The sequence below is a fragment of the Oryctolagus cuniculus genome, chromosome X (assembly GCF_051225735.1).
Source record: "Oryctolagus cuniculus isolate XC-2025 breed Fujian yellow rabbit chromosome X, ASM5122573v1, whole genome shotgun sequence".
In the NCBI taxonomy this organism is placed as follows: Eukaryota; Metazoa; Chordata; class Mammalia; order Lagomorpha; family Leporidae; genus Oryctolagus; species Oryctolagus cuniculus.
In genome coordinates this window covers 71,857,250-71,875,497 of record NC_142888.1, presented here as the reverse complement: position 1 = coordinate 71,875,497, position 18,248 = coordinate 71,857,250, and the positions used below count along the sequence as shown (strand labels likewise).

The 18,248-nt window shown below is 37.0% G+C and overlaps 1 protein-coding gene across 39 annotated transcripts in view; it reads right to left on the bottom strand.

The window, feature by feature from the left end:
• Positions 1–18,248, bottom strand: part of ATRX (ATRX chromatin remodeler) — a 201,839-nt gene that overhangs the window by 137,191 nt on the left and 46,400 nt on the right. For 10 of the 39 annotated variants that reach the window (XR_011385580.2, XR_011385579.2, XR_016228266.1 and 7 more), the window contains 6 exons: positions 17,661–17,774; positions 12,641–12,750; positions 11,434–11,501; positions 8,092–11,129; positions 5,536–5,610; positions 1,262–1,334 (listed from right to left, as the gene is read on the bottom strand). Coding sequence is in view for 36 of the 39 variants with exons in the window: in XM_089324710.1 (XP_089180836.1) it covers positions 1,262–1,334; positions 5,536–5,610; positions 8,092–11,129; positions 11,434–11,501; positions 12,641–12,750; positions 17,661–17,774 (3,478 nt within the window). In the remaining 3 variants the exon portion in view is untranslated. The remainder of the gene's footprint in view (positions 1–1,261; positions 1,335–5,535; positions 5,611–8,091; positions 11,130–11,433; positions 11,502–12,640; positions 12,751–17,660; positions 17,775–18,248) is intronic. The other 29 variants (XM_089324715.1, XM_070067087.2, XM_051827354.3 and 26 more) reach the window with 13 other exon arrangements.

Sequence of the window (18,248 nt, the reverse complement as noted above, 5' to 3'; positions counted from 1 at the left end):
AATAAATTGTGTGCCTTTACATTCCTTTCTGGATTCCATCCCTATCTCACAGAATAACAACAACCAATTTTAAATAATAAACAGCAAGTAGTTTAAGTAGAATCTGAGTCTTTATGTCCATGAATAAGCTCTGTTCGAAAGTGTTAAATAACACTTTATTGACTTCAATAAAAATGCTCTTTACTAGCAGAATGCTGATGTTTGAAACAGAAATCTATCAGCATGAGCAAGATTTAAAACAGCTAGAGTAACAGCTGATCCCACACCATTTATTCATTTTCTCACAAAATTATAATATAGAAGTTACATGTATATTTGCATATTTTCTTAATGAATATAATGCTCTAATAAAATCATGTCAAACCTATTGTACATTTTTCATGAGAATCATAAAAATGCATTCAGTCTTTTTGAGATAGAAAACTTCAGCAAAAAGTCACACAGTTGTTAGCAACACTAAAAGTCAAATATTCTTATCCCCATTATTCCACAATTCCTGTAAGTGCAGGGTATACCACAGCACAAGAATTCTTTAAAAATACGTATGAAAATCATGGTTATATTTTTTAACACATTTGTCTTCTTCATTGCTATGACAGGGGTGTATCTGTTTATTTTTCATTCTCCCTGCCATTTCTTAAGTCAATATATATAAGCTATACTGTTTACATTGAAATCTACTGCTTGAGTCTTCATTAATTAAAGTTAATGCTATCATACTATCTACTTCTATTTTATTCAAAAATTATTACAATGTAAATCAATCTAGACATCATATAAATTGATGCTTATTTTCAAAGTGATTTCATAATCTTAAATACCTAATTTTTTTTTCATTTTCAATGGGTCTTAATAAATGGGAGAACCATACTGAATGGCAATTAAAAACAATCATCAAGTATAGAGGAGATGTCCATTATCAATTTATTGAGATATGATTCAGTTTCACCAATAAGATTATCTGCCAAAATTAAAAGACTCAGAAAATTATCACAGTTTATATAAAAATACAAAATTGACAGTTCTGTATTTATAACACACCCTATGCTAGGTGTGTTAATACGGATATTTACTTTAAGGTTTCTGAGTTTTGGCACATTTTCTGGCCTTTCTTTCAAACTTGCAGGAAGACTGTGACCGAGTCTTTCTAAGGCAGGCACTCCTGGTTTTTACAACCTGCTTGCTGTTCCGTTGCTGCTGTTTGCGCCCACGCCTAGGGTGTGTTATAATCTTTTTAAAGTCCTTACAGATGGAATCATACCTATTCTCAGGATCATTGTCATCGTCATCATCATCCACTGTGACAGGCACTGATTTAGATAGAGCTTCATCTCCTTAGAGGGGAAAAAATATACTTAAAATTAGCTTTACATTATGCATAAATCTATCTAAAATAAAACTGAAAGCTAAAAATGTTAAAGCAAACCAGGGGATTCTAAACTATTCTGAAACCCGAAACACAAGTAAACAGAATTTTTATATAAAACAGGGAATTCATGAAGTACCAGCAGTAAAATGACAAATAATTGAATCTTACATATTTCAATGCTCCTTCACAGAAAATGAGTTTTATCTTTTTAATTTTTGAAAAAGAGTAAAATTTATTTATTTATTTGGCTGAAACACAGAGTTTGCATCCATTTTCCCAAATATAACAGCCAGGGCTAGACCAGGCTGCGGCTGGGAGTCCAGAAATCGATCTAAGTCTCAGTAACCCAAATACATCACTGACTGCTGCCTCCCAGTATATGCATTAGCAGGAAGCTGGAGTAAGAAATCAGAACTGGTAATCAAATCTAGACACTCTGATATGAGAAACAGGCATTCACACTGGCAGCTTAACCACTATGCCAAATTCCCAACCCAGAAAAAGGGTTTAAGGACCACTCTTCCCAGTAACAACTCTATAAACAATTCCCATCACATCGGCATAAGTTTCTTGCCTACATATACTTTATACTGGTCCATTTTTAAGTTTGAAGTGTCTAGTTTATCATGTATCAACAGAGAAAAGCAAAGTTGCTATTAATTACCCAGAGATAAACTCAAATACAGTAAAACAGATTTCCTTATGAGCAACAATATTTCTATACTAAAGAGACTTATGATATGGGTTCATTTCATTGTATGTAAAATTCACCTGTCAAAAAAACACATATTGAACTCCATTAACACTATGCATGAAGTATTTACAGAGTAGTATGTTAAAGTTCCTCAATTACTTCAAAATGCAGCAAACATTTCAAGGGTTTACACTGAGTGCAAAAAAGCCAATTTCAAAAGGTTATGTACTTTATAACTCCATTTCAAAATAAAATATAAAATCATAACCATGAAGAACAGATCACTAGTTCACAGGGATTAAGAGTTGCGATAAGGAGGGTGTGTCTATCAAGATGTAGCACTGGGGCCATCACTGTGGTATATCAGGTTAAACCATCACAGCATCCCATGTGAGTGCCACTTTGAGTTGCAGCTGCTTCACTTTCAATCCAGTGACCTGCTGGCACACTTGAGAGAGCAGCAGGCATGACCACCCAAATGAGAAACCCAGAAGGGAATTCCTGGTTCATAGCTTCAACCTGGCCCAGAACTGGCAATTGCAGCCACTTGGGAAGTAAACCAGCAGATGAAGGATCTCTCCTCCTCGTCTCCTTCTCTCTCTGTAACTGCATTTTAAATAAATAAATCTTTTTTTAAAAAAAAAGAAGTGGCAGGCCGGCGTTGTGGCTCAGTGGGTTAACACCCTGGCATGAAGCGCTAGCATCCCATATGGGTGCTGGTTCGAAACCCAGCTGCTCCACTTCTGATCCAGCTCTCTGCTGTGGCTTGGGAAAGCAGCAGAGGATGGCCCAACTCTTGGGCCCCTGCACCCACGTGGGAGACCCAGAAGAAGCTCCTGGCTCCTGGCTCAGGATCAGCGCAGTTTTGGCCATTGCAGCCAATTGGTTGGTGAACCATTGGATGGAAGACCTCTCTCTCTCTGCCTCTCCTTTGTATAACTCTGACTTTCAAATAAATCAATCTTTAAATTAAAAAAGAGGTGGCACAAGGAAGTTAATGATACACACAGTTTAATATCTTAGTTGTGGTGGTGGCAGTTATATAAAGATTACAGAAGTAACAGGATTGTAATGAACTATACTTATTTATACACATGTAAACAAATTAATATATGTGTAAAACTGGTGAAATATGAAAATATCTTCAGTTTCCGAGTTTTGACATTAATCATAATTATACAAACCATTACCACTGGGGGAAACTGAGTGAAGCATACCACCCTGTATTTATTTATTTATTTATTGCAAATTCCCTGTGGGGATCTATAATTATTTCAAAATAAAAAGCTAAAAAGCAAAAAAAAAAATTAGATACATGGTTGGACAAAAGGAAGGACATGGAAAAGATAAGTGATCAAGCAAACACAGTACAATGTTATTGGTAGAAATGTTTCTGTATAAAGTTTTTTCATAATAAAATGTTGAGGAGAAATACAGAAAAAATATATAAAGAATATAGACTCAACAAAGAAATATAAATATAGAAAGACAAAAGTAAATCACATAATATCTCAGTAAGTAATACAAAATATCTCTGTGCCTTGCAGTAAACTGAAATCTCTTAGGATCATGCTTTTGGTCATGTCACTCCCAAACTCAAATTTCCAGGAAAATGTACCTATCACAGACTGCCGAAATACTCCTTAATCAATTAGTATCTGTGAAACTCATTGGAAAGGGGAGCATTTAAGATCTAGTAAAAGGGGCAGGCACTGTAGCACAGCAGGTAAAGCCACTGCCTGCAGTACAGGCAACCCACACTGGCACCGGTTGCTCCACTTCCCATCCAGCTCTCTGCTACGGCCTGGGAAACCAGCGGAAGATGGCCCAAGTCCTTCTGGGGCTGACCCAGAAGAACCTCCTGGCTCCTGGCTTTGGATCAGCCTAGCTCCAGTCATTGCAGCCATTTGGGGAGTGAACCAGCAGACGGAAGATATCTCTCTCTCTCTCTCTCTCTCTCTCTCTCTCCCTCCCTCCCTCCCTCCCTCCCTTTCTCTGCCTCTCTCTAATTCTGCTTTCAAATAAATAAATCTTTAAAAAAAGATTAGTAATATTCTTGACTAAATTAGGTTGAACATACTAGAGGAAACATGAATTTGGCATGCTTATAGAGCACACATATAAATTTTTTAAAAAAGATTTATTTGTTTCAAAGGCAGAGTGACAGAAACAAAGAGAGACAAACACAGGAAGAGATCTTCCATCCACTAGTTCACTCTCCAAATGTCCTTAACAGCTGGGGATGGGCAAGGCCAAAGGAACCAGGAGCTTCATCTAGATCTGAAGCAGAAGAGCTGGGACTTGAATCAGCACTCCAATACAATGTGGGTATTTGGGATGTGGGTGTCTCAAGAGGCGGCTAATCCACTACATTACATTGCCTGGCCGCCAAGAAAATTCTCAAGGAAGGTTAATTATCCTTAGCTCACAGCCAAGGCCCTTCATATTCTGTTCTGCTGGAGTAATTTCAAAGCCTGGGTTTGGATGTGTTAAATTCTCCAGCAAATTTATCTCCCCTCCACCCCGTCTAAAATAATCAGCTTAGTCTAAACTATACAGAGTAAAAATATCCCAAAAAACAAGGTTTGTGCCACAAAACCAACTGAAAGACAGGAATCTGTTGAAATGATGGACCCTCAAGGCTTCTCTACATACAACCTAGACAAAATGTTTACGTCCCAATCAGGCTCCTGCACCTTCAGATCAAAGTTTAAAAAACCAGGTGTTGTGGCACAGCAAGTTAAGCCACTGCTTGAGATTATTCCTGCATCCTGTATTAAGAGTGCCTGGTGGGGCCAGCGCCATGGCACAGTTTAATACTCCGCCTGCGGCGCTGGCATCCTATATGGGTGCCATTTCTAGTCCCGAATGCTCCTCTTCTGATCCAGCTCTCTACTGTGGCCTGGGAAAGCAGTAGAAGATGGCCCAAATGCTTGGGCCCCTGCACCCACATGGGAGACGCGGAATAAACTCCTGGCTTCGGATCATTGCAGCTCCGGCCACTGCAGCCATTTGAGGAGTGAACCAATGGAAGGAAGACCTCATTCTCTATTTATCCCTCTCACTGTCTGTAACTCTCTCTCTCTCAAAAAAGTAAACAAAAGCTTTAAAAAAAAAAAAAAAAGAGTGCCTGGTTCAAATCTGAGCTACTCCGCATTTCCAATCCAGCTTCCTGCTAATGCATCTGGGAGGAAACAGATGATGGCTTCAGCTACTAGAGGCATTTGGTAAATCAACCAGCAAACTGAACATATCTTTGTCTCTTTATTTGTCACTATGCCTTTCAAATAAATATCTTTAAAAATTCGAAATGGAACACAATGATTTAGACTAGTGGATTAAAGAATTATAGATGGGACTGGCGCAGGGGTGCAGTGGGTTAAAGCTCCAGCCTGCAGCACTGGCATCCCAAATGGGTATTGATTCGAGTACTGGCTGATCCACTTCAGATCCAGCTCCCTGCATAATGTACCTGGGAAAGCAGCAGAGGATGGCCCAAGTCCTTGGTGAATAACAGAAAGCTTCTTATGTGTCAAATCAAGTGAGACTTTGGGAAATGCAGTGAAAAATTTGAAATCAATTTTCCAAAAGTAAAGATAAATTAAGAAGCATACAATTTGATATTGAGAATACTTAACATAATTAATCACAATTATTCTTACATTAATCATTAATAAGGTTTTCTCCAATTAACCTGATAACTAAAATATTCATTTGATAACAAAGTAACTATTATATTTTGCATTTAATACAAACCAAAATCCATATACACAATTCTGAAATGCAAAATGCTCTCAAAAAATTAAGGTGCTGTCAAAGTTCATTTGGCAGCAAAATCTTATCTGAACTGTTGATTCCTCTAAATCTGAATATTCAAAAATTATACTGCAAGAATACTGTGTTTGATTATTTGGGGTTGCATCAGATCCTACCGAGGCTTATATAAAATATATTAAATAACTAGTCTATATTATCTTTCGAAAAACCAAAAAAGTTGTAAATGTTTAAACATAAAAGCTCTAAGAACTTCAGGCAAGAGACTGAGGACTTTTAAGCACAACAACCAGGGCCAGCACTGTGGCATGCTAGGTTAAGCCTTTGCCTGTGGTGCCGGAATCCCATAAAAGCACCAGTTGAGTCCTGGCTGCTCCTCTTCCCATCCAGCTCTCTGCTATGGCCTGGGAAAGCAGTAGAAGATGGCCCAAGTGTTTGGGATCCTGCACTGCATGAGAGATCCAGAAGAAGCTCCTGGCTTCAGATCAGCCCAGCTCCTGCCGTTGCAGCCATTTGGGGAGTTGAACCAGCATATGGAAGACCTCTGTCTTTAACTCTGCCTCCAAATAAATAAATAAATCTTTAAAAAAAAAAAAAGAACACCACTACCATCAAGAAGAATAGCATATTTACGCATACAATTTGTTAAAAAAAAAAATACAACAGCCATGGAGGCAACACTCCACCTACATACCTATGTAGCAGAGCATCAAACGGAAGTAGACATCATGCATATCACACTTGGTTTTCAAAGCAAGTAACTATACAAGTGTGCCATTAAAAAATATATAGTTGTATTAAAAAACAAGTTAAACACATTAAAACCTAACTAGGAAACATAAAGGCTGAACATTTTTAAAATTCTGCCTATGTTGGAAACAGCTTTATGTCAAATTTACTTTACAAAAATTTTTAAATGACTACTTACTTAAATGACTACTTACAAGTTACCAGTGCAAATTAATTAATTCAAATGATTTTAAAGAACTGCAATAATGATTAAAACATTTTTAAATTATCTTTCTTGGAATCATTGACCAGTTGATCCAAGCCCAAATGTTCCTGGTAATCTATCTTTATATAAGGGTGGTATAATCCACTCACTTGGTAAATTTTCTTTCTTCATTTTGATGATATTGTTTAAAAGCAAAGTATCTGTTCATGTTATTAGAAATTATGTAATGAACATCATCAAAGGGTTTTGACAAAGAAAAAAATTGTATTACTTCAGATGATTAAATGGGACAAGAAGTTATCTGTGGTAATGTAAAAAGCCGTATCAGGGCAGGCACATTGAGCCTAGAAGTTAAGATGCCTGGCTTTCCCATCAGAGTACCTGGGTTGAACAGTTGGCTCCAGCTCTTTTTTTTTTTTTTTTTTGGAGAGGTAGAGTCAAAGACAGACAGCAGAGAGAGAGAGAAAGATCCTCCATCCATCCATCCATCCACTGGTTCACTCCCCAAATGGCCGCAATGGCAGGAGCTTGAATGATCTGAAGCCAGGAGCCAGAAGCTTCCTTCCAGTTGCCCACGTGGGTGCAGGGGCCCAAGGACTTGGGCAATCTTCCACTGCTTCCTCAGGCTACAGTTAAGAACCAGATCAGAAGTGGAGCAGTCAAGACCTGAACTGGTGCCCACATGGGATGTCGGCACCACAGGCGGTGGCTTACCTGCTTCGCCACAGCACTGCCCCAATTGGCTCCACCTCCTTGTTAATGCAGATCCAGGAAAGCAGCAGTGATATCTCAACCGTTTGGGTTCCTGCAACCCATGTGGACTACTGAGTTCAAAGCTCCCAGCTTGACGCCAGCCCAGCCCCAACTTTTGTGGGCATTTCAGGAGTGTACCAGTAGATGGGAGCTCTTTCTCTCTCTGCTTCTCAAATAAATAAATAGTAATATACATGACAAAGCAGTTCATACCAGCATCAAACAGTTATCTCCTTTACATGAATAAATATCTGCTGCCCAACTGACAGCAGTCTGACTGACTTTCCTTCATAAGCTACTGCTCATTACTCCAAAAACTGCATTAAACACTGATTTTAAAAAATGTTGCTATTTATCCAACAAATATGGGAATTCTTGATACAGAAAACAAACAATATTCGAAATACCATCCAATGATGAGATAAAAAATAGAGAAAGGTTTTATAGTAAATCCCTACATAATAGTTCTAAATTTGGCTTCAGGGCATATTAGCAGTTTTGCAAGAGTGGAAAACAAATTATGATTTTTAATTTATTTCTGCATACCTGATGATTGGCAAAATCCAGTATGTGAAGATACCACTAAATTTTCAGTCACGGGCTTAATTTTCTGCTCATCACTGCTCCCTTCGCCTATAGAATTCTGATCATCATCACCTATATCAGAAGAAGATGAGGAAGTAATGTCCGCTTGCTTCCTTTTAGTGCTTGTTCTTATGGAGTTTCTCTTTTTATCCTTGATATTGCCTGCCTTAGTTTTAGCTGATGTTCTTTGTCTCTTCTGCTTTTTATTATCTTCAGAACTTTCTTCTGCATCAGAAGATGATGAGCCAATTTGTATTTCCTTGGTATTTCTCTTTGAATTTAAGTTTCTTCTTTCCCTCAGTTCTATTCTTCTCAGTCTCTTATCTGGAGAATCACAACCATCTTCTTTCATAGAGTATTTCTCAGTATCAGATGACGAACAATCTTGTCTCTTCCTTGAACTCTTTTCAGACAAGCTGGACCTTTTCTTCGCTCTACCAGATGCTCCATTCCTATTCTTTTTCTCTTCTAAAGAGTCATAACTATCCCCTTTCCCTGGTAACTTCTCAGCATTATCAAGTAATTCTTCTTTCTTTTTAGAAGTTTTATCTTTTATTTTTTTACTTTTCTTTTCCCCATCAGTTGTGCTATTTTTATTTTGTTTTATGCCCTTTGAAAAATGAATTTCTTCTCCCTCAGGTGATTTCTCCATTCCATCAGATGATGATTCCTCTTGTTGATCCATTTTAATTTTTTTCTTGAAATCTGTAGTTTTCTTTTCTTTTCCTTCACTCCCCCTTTTACTCTGCTTTTTATCATCTTCAGAGGATTCGTCACTTTGCTCTTTCTTTGGGAATTTCTCAGCAACATCAGATATGCCACCCTGTACTTTCTTACAAATTTTGGTTTTCAGACGTTTGCTCTTTTCTTTAGCTTCAGCAACCTTTTTGTCTTCTAGAGAATTTAAACTCTCCTCTTTTCCAGAAGAAGGCTTATCAGCACCATCAGAGGAAACATTTGGCTGCTGATTTTTAGAGAGACGGTCTCTTAATTCTATGAGGGTCTTGTCATTATTAACTGTACCTTCTGCTGAAGAGAAATTCTCTTTTTGTTGTTTCCTTTCAACATCATCAGATGATCCTTCTTTCTGCCCTTGATTATCTATTCCTTTTTTGTTGTGTTTTTCATCTTCAGAAGAATCATCTCTTTTATTTGGAACTCTTTTTTTAGTTGTTTTAGCAGCCCCAATTTTACTCATACTCTTTATCTCTTTTTCTAATTCCGAGTCATAATTAGAAGATTCAGACAGGTTTTGTCGTTTCTTTTTAGAAATCATAGTATTTTTAGTTGATTTGCCTTTTTTAATATCAAAATCTGACCCAGAAGTAGAACTTTTCCGTTTCCTTTTTCCTTTATCATCTTTCCCCCTTTGAGTCTTGTGATTTGTATGTACTTCATTAATATCAGTATCGGAAGAAGAACTGTGACTCATCCTGCTTACTTCTTTGAGGACTGTTAGCATTTCATCAGAATCTGAATTTGGATCTACCAACTCTGACTGCTTAGATTTAGGCAATTTAGTAGGTTTTGGATTATCCACAGCACTGTCAGAAGAATTTCTCTTATCCTTTTTTCTCATTGGAACTAATAATTTTTGCTTCTCCTTAACTGTTTCATGACTCTCTTCATCTGAATTAGATGTTGCAGGGTTGGTTTCTGTCTGTCGCCTCAAAGGTGTAGTCTTCACACGTGGGGATCTTCGAAGATCAGAATCTTCTAAAGGTAATGAAAGCTCATTTTCAAGCAAAGGCTCATTATCACTGCTTTCCTGTCCAGGTCCACGTTTCTCTGACTTGGGATTTAGACTAGAACTTTTATAGTCATCTTTGTCGTGTGGAACGTCGTGATAATCAGCACCTTTAACTGGGGAATTAGAAAGGGAAACAGGTGTCAGTTTCACATACAATTCTTTCGTTACTTTAGCTGTAGTTTTTGATTTAATACCTCTTCTGTTGTCTTTTGAAGGGATATTCGATTTTACAGGCGAATGCTCCAGTTCTTGCTCAGTTCCACTGTTGCCATCTCCTTGATAATCAACTGTACAATGAACTTCCATAGCATTCTCAAGATTCTCAAAAATGTCTTCTGGAACTGAAGAAGGAACAGACACAATATCCATATCTAAGTCTTCAGCAGTGTTAGTGGGTTCATATTGAGGTTCTTCTTTTCTATCAGACTTCTTATGTTCACCACTAATGCTTTTGTTTGCTCTTTGTTCCTCTGTTGCAACATTGTGATCCATGTGCTCACTATCTATGTGTTTTCTTGACAGTTTAGTGTCTGATTTGGAAATGTCTTTCCTTTCCAAAGCACAGGGTTTCTCTCCTTTTCGTACTTTTGTTTCAGACTTAGTATCTATGACCTTGTGCTCTTTGGTATGTTTCTCTCTGTTGATACTGTCCAAAGCTTGAATCTCTGAATTCAACTCTTCTTCTAATGCAAGATGAGCCTTCTTGATATCAGCCAACACAGATTTAAAAGCCTTAAGTTGCCGTAACTTTGTAGCTGCATTGATTTCAGAAATATCTGTTGCATGCTTCAAAAATTTAACATAACTAGAGTTCATGTTGGCTGTGGTCTCAATTAGCTTTTTTGTTTTCTTAATCAACTCTTTGGGCACAGTTAGTGCTGAATAAGAATAGGTTACAGAACCAGAACATGAGTCATCTAATTTCTTTTCTTCTCCATTACAATTTGCACTATTTTTCTTTGGAGAAAATCTAGATGTATGGTCATATACTTTATTACTCTTTTCATTATCAACTTTTATCTTCTTCTTATTTTGTTGCAGTAACTGTTCTAAATTCTCAAATACACTGTTACATGCAGTGACCAAGTCCAACAAAGGCTCTGGGTGACAAATGTAGCAATACCACTGGTTGTTTTCATCCATTATTGTAGAGAGCTCTTTTCGACCAAGGTTGCGCAGAATACATTTCTTGCAAAAGGCATTATGGCAAAAGTCACAACAAATCAAGTTTCCACCTTCTGCACACCATCTGAAAGGTTTTAAAATATTATTAAAATAGTTGAAATAGTAAATAATTGAAATATAATTCCCAATGAAATTCATTTTGATTTCTTCATTATTAAAGCAATTTACATTTTCCTGCCAGCAACTTTAGTAGTATTTTAGGTTAACTGCTTATTATTTATAAGAAAACTAGACATAAACCTAAGGCTTTTTGGAAAAGGACAACTTTCCATTAAAGACATCTATGACGACACTACAAAAGATGAAGGTAATAAAAAGGCCTGGTAGTATTTCTGCCCAGACGAAGACAGTATTGAATATATACCTACCTACATTGTTCATCCATTCCATCTGAGTCACGGCTAATATCATCACTCATGTAATACTTAAAGCAATTCTATTAAAAGAGGAAGGGGAAACTTTACTCAAAATTCTTAAAATTCATAAAAGACAAAAATGTTATTTATTTAAAGTCATCAAAAATGTAAAAGTTTATGTATATGTGTGTGTGTGTGTGTGTGTGTGTGTGTCTGTGCACCCAAACGAGTGTTTTATAAAGGAGCAAATTGAAACATGTAAATATCCAATAACAGTATCCTCCAGGCAGGAACACATTAAGAAATTAAACATTTGAAGCAGATTTTCATATCAAGCACCCTTATGCCTTATATAAAAGTTTATGAAAGGGGCCAGCATCATGGCATAGAGGTTAAGTCACCACCTGTGATGCCTGCACCCCAAAGGGGAGAGCCCGTTTGAGTCCCTTGCTGCTCTGCTTCCAATCCAGCTTCCTGCTAACATACCTTGGAAGGCATGGGACAATGGCCCAAGTGGTTGGGCCCCAGCCACACATGTAGGAAACCTCCTGGGTTTGGTCTACCCCAAATCTGGCTATTGTGGCCATTTTGGGAGTGAACCAGAGAATGGATGATCTCTCTTTCTCTGTGTGTTGCTGTGCCTTTCAAATAAATAAATATCAAAACTGATGCAAGAAAGATCTAGAGCAAGAACTCCAAGGAAAACAGGACCTGCCCCTGCATTTCAAAAGCAGGGTTTTTTTTAATTAGAAAATATAGGAATAAATGTAACAGTATTATGACACACAACCTTAATACTATATAACTTCAAGGTATTACTAGTGAAAAGTATACACAGACTATTGAAACTATAATCATCACATGTAAAGCATTTTTAATTCTACTGTCTCCGAGTTATGTCAAAACCATGCTACCTGTGGAGAGCTTAGATTTGGAGAAGCAGGGAAAGCTATAAAACACACAAATGCAAGCAAACACAGTCTGCAGGTTTTCAAACACAGCTAGTTCTCCCTCACTTAGCAGTCTTTGAATACCATGTTGCCTCTGACTAAAACATGCTGAACTAATTCCACTTCAACAGGCTAATTTTTATTCATCTTTCAGATATCAGCTTATTATCCCTTACATTAGAAAGCCACATGACCTGAGTCCTTTATGCCCCCCCATTACAATGTAAGCCCTCAAATGGCAGAGACTTCATCAACAAATCATTACATACCTTACAAATAAGGACTTGCAGTGAAGGGTGTCTATAAATGGAATCTTTCTGAAAATGATTGACCTGTTGTCCACAAGCTGTGCAGCTTACAATCCCATGAAGCCCATCTTCTAGGAGAAAGGAGTGACAATTATTCACACATTTACACATACATAAAGATATTTAGTCAGCACTTTGAAATGTTTGTATTAGAAATGAGATACTTCATAATCCTTAGGAAATGCATTTTGGACCAAAGTTTTCAAAAAGTTAACTTTACTGGCTTAGTAAAAGCATAATAACCTTGGCAATCTCCAAGCTACAAATCCTAATTTGTTTGGTTTTACAGAATGCAAGTCCCATTTCTCAGAACAATTTGATATAACATAAAGAGTCTCCATAAAGAAGTTCTAAAAATTAGGGAGCAAGAGCTCTTATGAATTTTGCTATTGCTTTGTAAATAAATTCCGTATTGAGTCTTAAAGAATGGGGAACACAGTCACATATATGGAAAACATTCTTCTGCAACCATAAGGCATGCCATAAAGGTTTTTCTTCTCAAAGTAATTGTCTGCACAAATTCTAGCACATAGTATGTGAAAACTTGGTATTTCTGTAATATTCAATTTCCCTGCTAAAATTTACTTCAGTACTAACCATGAGTCCCCATTAACCTGCCTTCTATGTCTACTCCATATCAATACTGACTACCATTTATAAATAAAACAATGTAGGCCTATCTGTCTTAGCAGCAGAACATCAGTAAAGATGGGGAGAAAGGCAGAGCTCCGTTCCAAACTACCTACAGAAAAACATATTGAAGACACCTACTCAGGGAAAAAGAAAGTGAAAATCTTTCCTGCTTCACTATTGTTCTTAGTTCTGCTAAGGCAGTGCTTCAGAATCTGAGGTTAACATTAGAATCACCTGAAGAACCATAGTTAATGAGGCTGACATTGTGGCACAGCAGGTTAGGCAACTGCTTGCAATGTCAGCATCCCCACATGGGAGCACTGGTTCAATTCCCAGCTGCTCCACTTTTGGTTCTGCTACCTGCTAATATGCCTGAGAAGGCAATGCAGCAGATGATGGTCCAAGTACTTGGGGCCCTGCCACTCACATGGGAGACCTGGATGGAGTTCCAGGCTCCTGGCTTCACCTGGCCCAGCCCCAGCAGTGTGGCCACTTGGAAAAAGACATTCTCTCTCCTGCTTGCTCACTTGTGCATTAAAAATAAATAAATCTTTTTCTTAAAAAAAGACACAGATAGCCATTCCTACCTGTAAGCCACTAAAGTACAAACTTAGACATTGTTTAAATTAAGATTTATTTACTTATTTATTTGAAAGGCAAAATTATAGAGAAAGAGGGAGAGAGAGAGGTGGAGGGAAGGAGGGGGAAGAGGGTAAGAGAAAGAATATGATTCCATCTGCTGGTTCACTTCCCAAATGGCCACAATGGTCAGGGATTAGTCAGCCAGAAGCTAAAAGCTAGGAACTCCATCAAGGACTCCCACGAGGGTGATGAGAGCCAAAGCATTTGGGCCACCTTCCGCTGCTTTCCCAGGTGCATTAGCAGGAAGCTGGATGGGAAGTGGAGCAGCTGGGACTCGAACCAGTGCTGATATGGGGCGCTGGCACTGATTGTTGCAGCTTAATCTCCTGCGCGGCAACACCAGCCCCTCTTAGACTTAAGTTTTACAAATGATCTTAATGTGCAACAAAGATCTTGAAACAGTATATTGTGATTCAAAATATGCTGGTGAAAATGCCTGCATTCACTAAAGGAGAAAACCAAAAAAAAAAACACCTGTCTCTTTGTCTCTATTCCTAAATAAAAGCCAAAAAAATACATCTCTCATTTTTTAATTTTGTTTTGTACTGTTAGTTTTTAGGGCCCAAGTGCCATGGGCCCAAACATTATTGCCATTATTTACCTGTAGTAGCTAAAAACATTTCATATATAAGGACATCATCATACAATTTTAGGAGATAAAAGACAACTTAAAGATTTACTACATATGCTGCTAATATTTTAAATCACATTGTCCAATGTTTTTATTTGATCTTGACTATTTATATATTGTTATTCTAAAAGAAACAAATATAAAATGCACTTTTTCATTTCAAAGAATGATATCATTCAGATAATAAAAGCTATTGTCTGAATGCTTATCCAGTGTTAATATTAAGCAAGCATCTGTTATGTGATCATGAGTGTACATCACTAAAGAACTCTTAAAACCTAGGAGATCCTTTAGAGAATTTCTCCCACATGTGTAAAAGGAATCCTATGTGAGGATATTCATTGCAGCACTAACTAGAAAATTAAAAAATAAAAAGCTGGAAACAACTTCATATTGTGGAATGGATACACAGTGGTTTATTCATACTACAGGGGAATCCTAAACAGCAGTGAAAAATAGACAAAGTACATGTACATTTACTGAAATGGATTCTTTTCAAAAACAATGTTGAATGAGAAAGATTCCCAAAGGATATATACAGTATATTACTGTACATTTTTAAATGAAAATGCTTTATGAACACATACATATACAGAAAACATAGAAAAACATGCATACACATGCACATGCATAAAACTGTAAGATCATCATTACCTGGTGGGGTGGGAAGAAGGGGAAATGGATGAAAGTAGGACTGAATCAATATTTTATTTAAGTGAGATCTGAAGCAAATATGGTAAAATGTTGAAATGTTACTTTACTTTATGTACTAATTTCGGTGCACGTATGTTTAAAACTTATTTTAGTTATGAAATATCTTAAAGATTATAACAGTGTGTAAATGGCAGAGGCATTTCAGTTCTGAGTTCAATATATTTTAATGGTTTTACAGAGAGAACAAAATTATTGTCCCAGGAAGAAAAGTTAAGTGTAAAATATGTTTTCTAACAAACTAGGGAAAGTATGTCAAAACGGGCTACCATATTTAAAGGAATGTAGCTGATGAAACTGTCACTTTAGCTAAGTCTTTGTGCTATAATTTTGTTCCAACATTATTTGATATAAAGTTTACATTCTGGAAACTTTCCTAAATTAGGTTTCAACTTTGGAACTAATTTCCTAAAATGTTTGAATATTAATTACAAGAAGTCAATATCTCAGATCACTAGTTTATTATACTTATGTATATGAGGTATGATTTCTAATAGCTTAAAAATGTTGTAAATCATTAACTCAAAAGTAAATATAAAAGATTTAAGCGCTACTGTATGGCTATAAACATACATATAAATTACCTTAAGCATGATGATATGAACATTTCTCACACTTAATAATGTTCCAGAGACCTATCAGCTGACAGTAAATACTAGCAGCATACCAAAGTGGCTCTAGAAACACACTCTCCAACAATAGTGTTGTTCTTTAATTCTCCTTCCAGCCCCTATCTACATTTTGGACACTGACTACTCCAGAGTCCCTTTCCAAAAGACACCATTTAGACATTAATCGTGACACAATGCAGTCATGCAGTTTTCCGTCTTAGCTAGAGGATTCCTGATCAGAGAGAAAAAACCTTGCTGCTGTTTCCTATCATCACTTTCTACTTAAATTTTAAAAATACCACCTTGCTTCTAGTGAGCTCTGTTGTCATGACTGTTTCCCCATTATGAAGGAATCTCAAAAAATCTTCCAAATTGTCAAAGGGTTTGAACACCCATTTTGGACAAAAAGACTAAGCAACATTTCCTTGATTTTTACTACATATATCATAAATTATTTATCTGAAAACCAGTATCTAATACTTTATTAAGTAGAGACCTATTTTACTAGTTCCATCAAGATAATCATAGCTTTGAAATAAAAATATACACAAAATGTCACCAAAATAAGAACTTCACAGTTATATAACAGGATCAATATTAAATGGACATGCCTTTATTATACTTTTTTAGAAATTTAGTGTTAGGTTCTGCATTTTGGAGATTCACTCCTTTTATAATTATAGATTCTGGCATTTTTAGTCTGCCCAAAGATAATATATAGGCATTATTTTTAAACTTCTAAATGAATCCTCCTGATGTGAACTCTCTATAGACAGCCAAAATCATTGTGTATTGAAGTGTGAGTAGACAGACAGAGAGGTGGCTCAGGCAGATGGAGGGAGTTCCCTTCTTCCTACTTTCCGCTGCTTTGCTATCCTTAGATCAATGGACCCGAAACTTCGGTGCATATAAGAACAAATCCGGGCACAATCTTGACCTCCTCCCCAGAAATTCTAATTTGTAAGGAGCAGGGCCAAGGGACTTGCATTTTTAATAAGTACCCCAGATGTTCATAATTTTATATAACAATGTTCTGAATATGCATAAAGTTACCTTGAGGTCACACACAAGAGTTTGCACAAATCTGAAATTCTTTCCAGATGAGGGAAAACACATGGTATTCTGGCACACAGATCTAACATGTGAAAAAGAAATGCTGGGGCTGGTGCTGTAGTGCAGAGGGTAAAGCCACCACCTGTGGTGCCAGCATCCCATATAGCTGCTGGTCCAAGCCCTGGCTGCTCCACTTCCAATCCAGCTCCCTGCGAATATGCCTGAGAAAGCAGCGGAAAATGGCCCAAATATTGGGCCCCTGCGCCCACATGGGAGACCCGGAAGAAGCTCTTGCCTCCTGGCTTAGGATGGGCCCAGCTCTGGCCATTGTAGCTATTTGGGGAGTGAACCAGTAGATGGAAGATCTTGCTTGTTTCTCTCTCTCTCTTTCTCTCTCTCTCTCTCTCTCTCTCTCTCTAACTCTGCCTTTCACATAAATAAGTAAATCTTTAAAAAAAAAAAAAAAAAGGAAATGCTAAGCTTCTTGAGATAACAGCCACTGAAGGCAAAGGTGTTTTGAGAAGTAATGCTTAACCTTTTCTGCTTCAGAGGTCAGAGAGAAACAGAAGTTACTTTTAAGTAGTGCTTTTAAATAAACAATGGGCAGAAAAGTGGAGGTATTTTTAGTAAGCATATCAGATTTTCCAATATGGTGATAAACAGCAATTTAAACGCATGTTTCATTTTCACTTGTATTTACCTCCGCGTTTTTTGAGATTTTCAGTTTTCATTTTACTTCTGCTTCTAAATTCAGGCCCTTTAAAATCATCTTTGTCTTCATTCAGCACTGGCTCTGGTTGTACAATCACTGTACCTAGAATGATTTCATTTAAAAAACCATTACACATATTAAATGTGCAAATGAAGTACAAGACTTCCGTTCAGATAAAGCCAACATTGCTTGTACATAATCCGTATCTTTCAAGCTTTCAATACTTGTTTAAGGATCTCACAAGCGTAAATAAAACAAGATAATAATAAAAGGGCCACATGTCAACAGATTACTTCTTGGAATACAGTTCATAAAAACAGGAAGAAAAAGTATTATGAACTGATTTTAACAGGAATCTGTAAATCAAATAGAAAGTCTCAGCCCAGTTCTGAATTCTTATCATGCCTATCAAAAAACCTGTTATGAATATGAATACCCATGCTAATTCCATAAAGAGTATTTAAAATAAGTGGTCAGAGGAAAAAGTATTTCTAAAAGACATCATATTCTTCTCATAATCCAAATCAGAAACTCAGAAAAAGATTTCTAAGGGTTGTTTTATACTGCTTGGAGGGA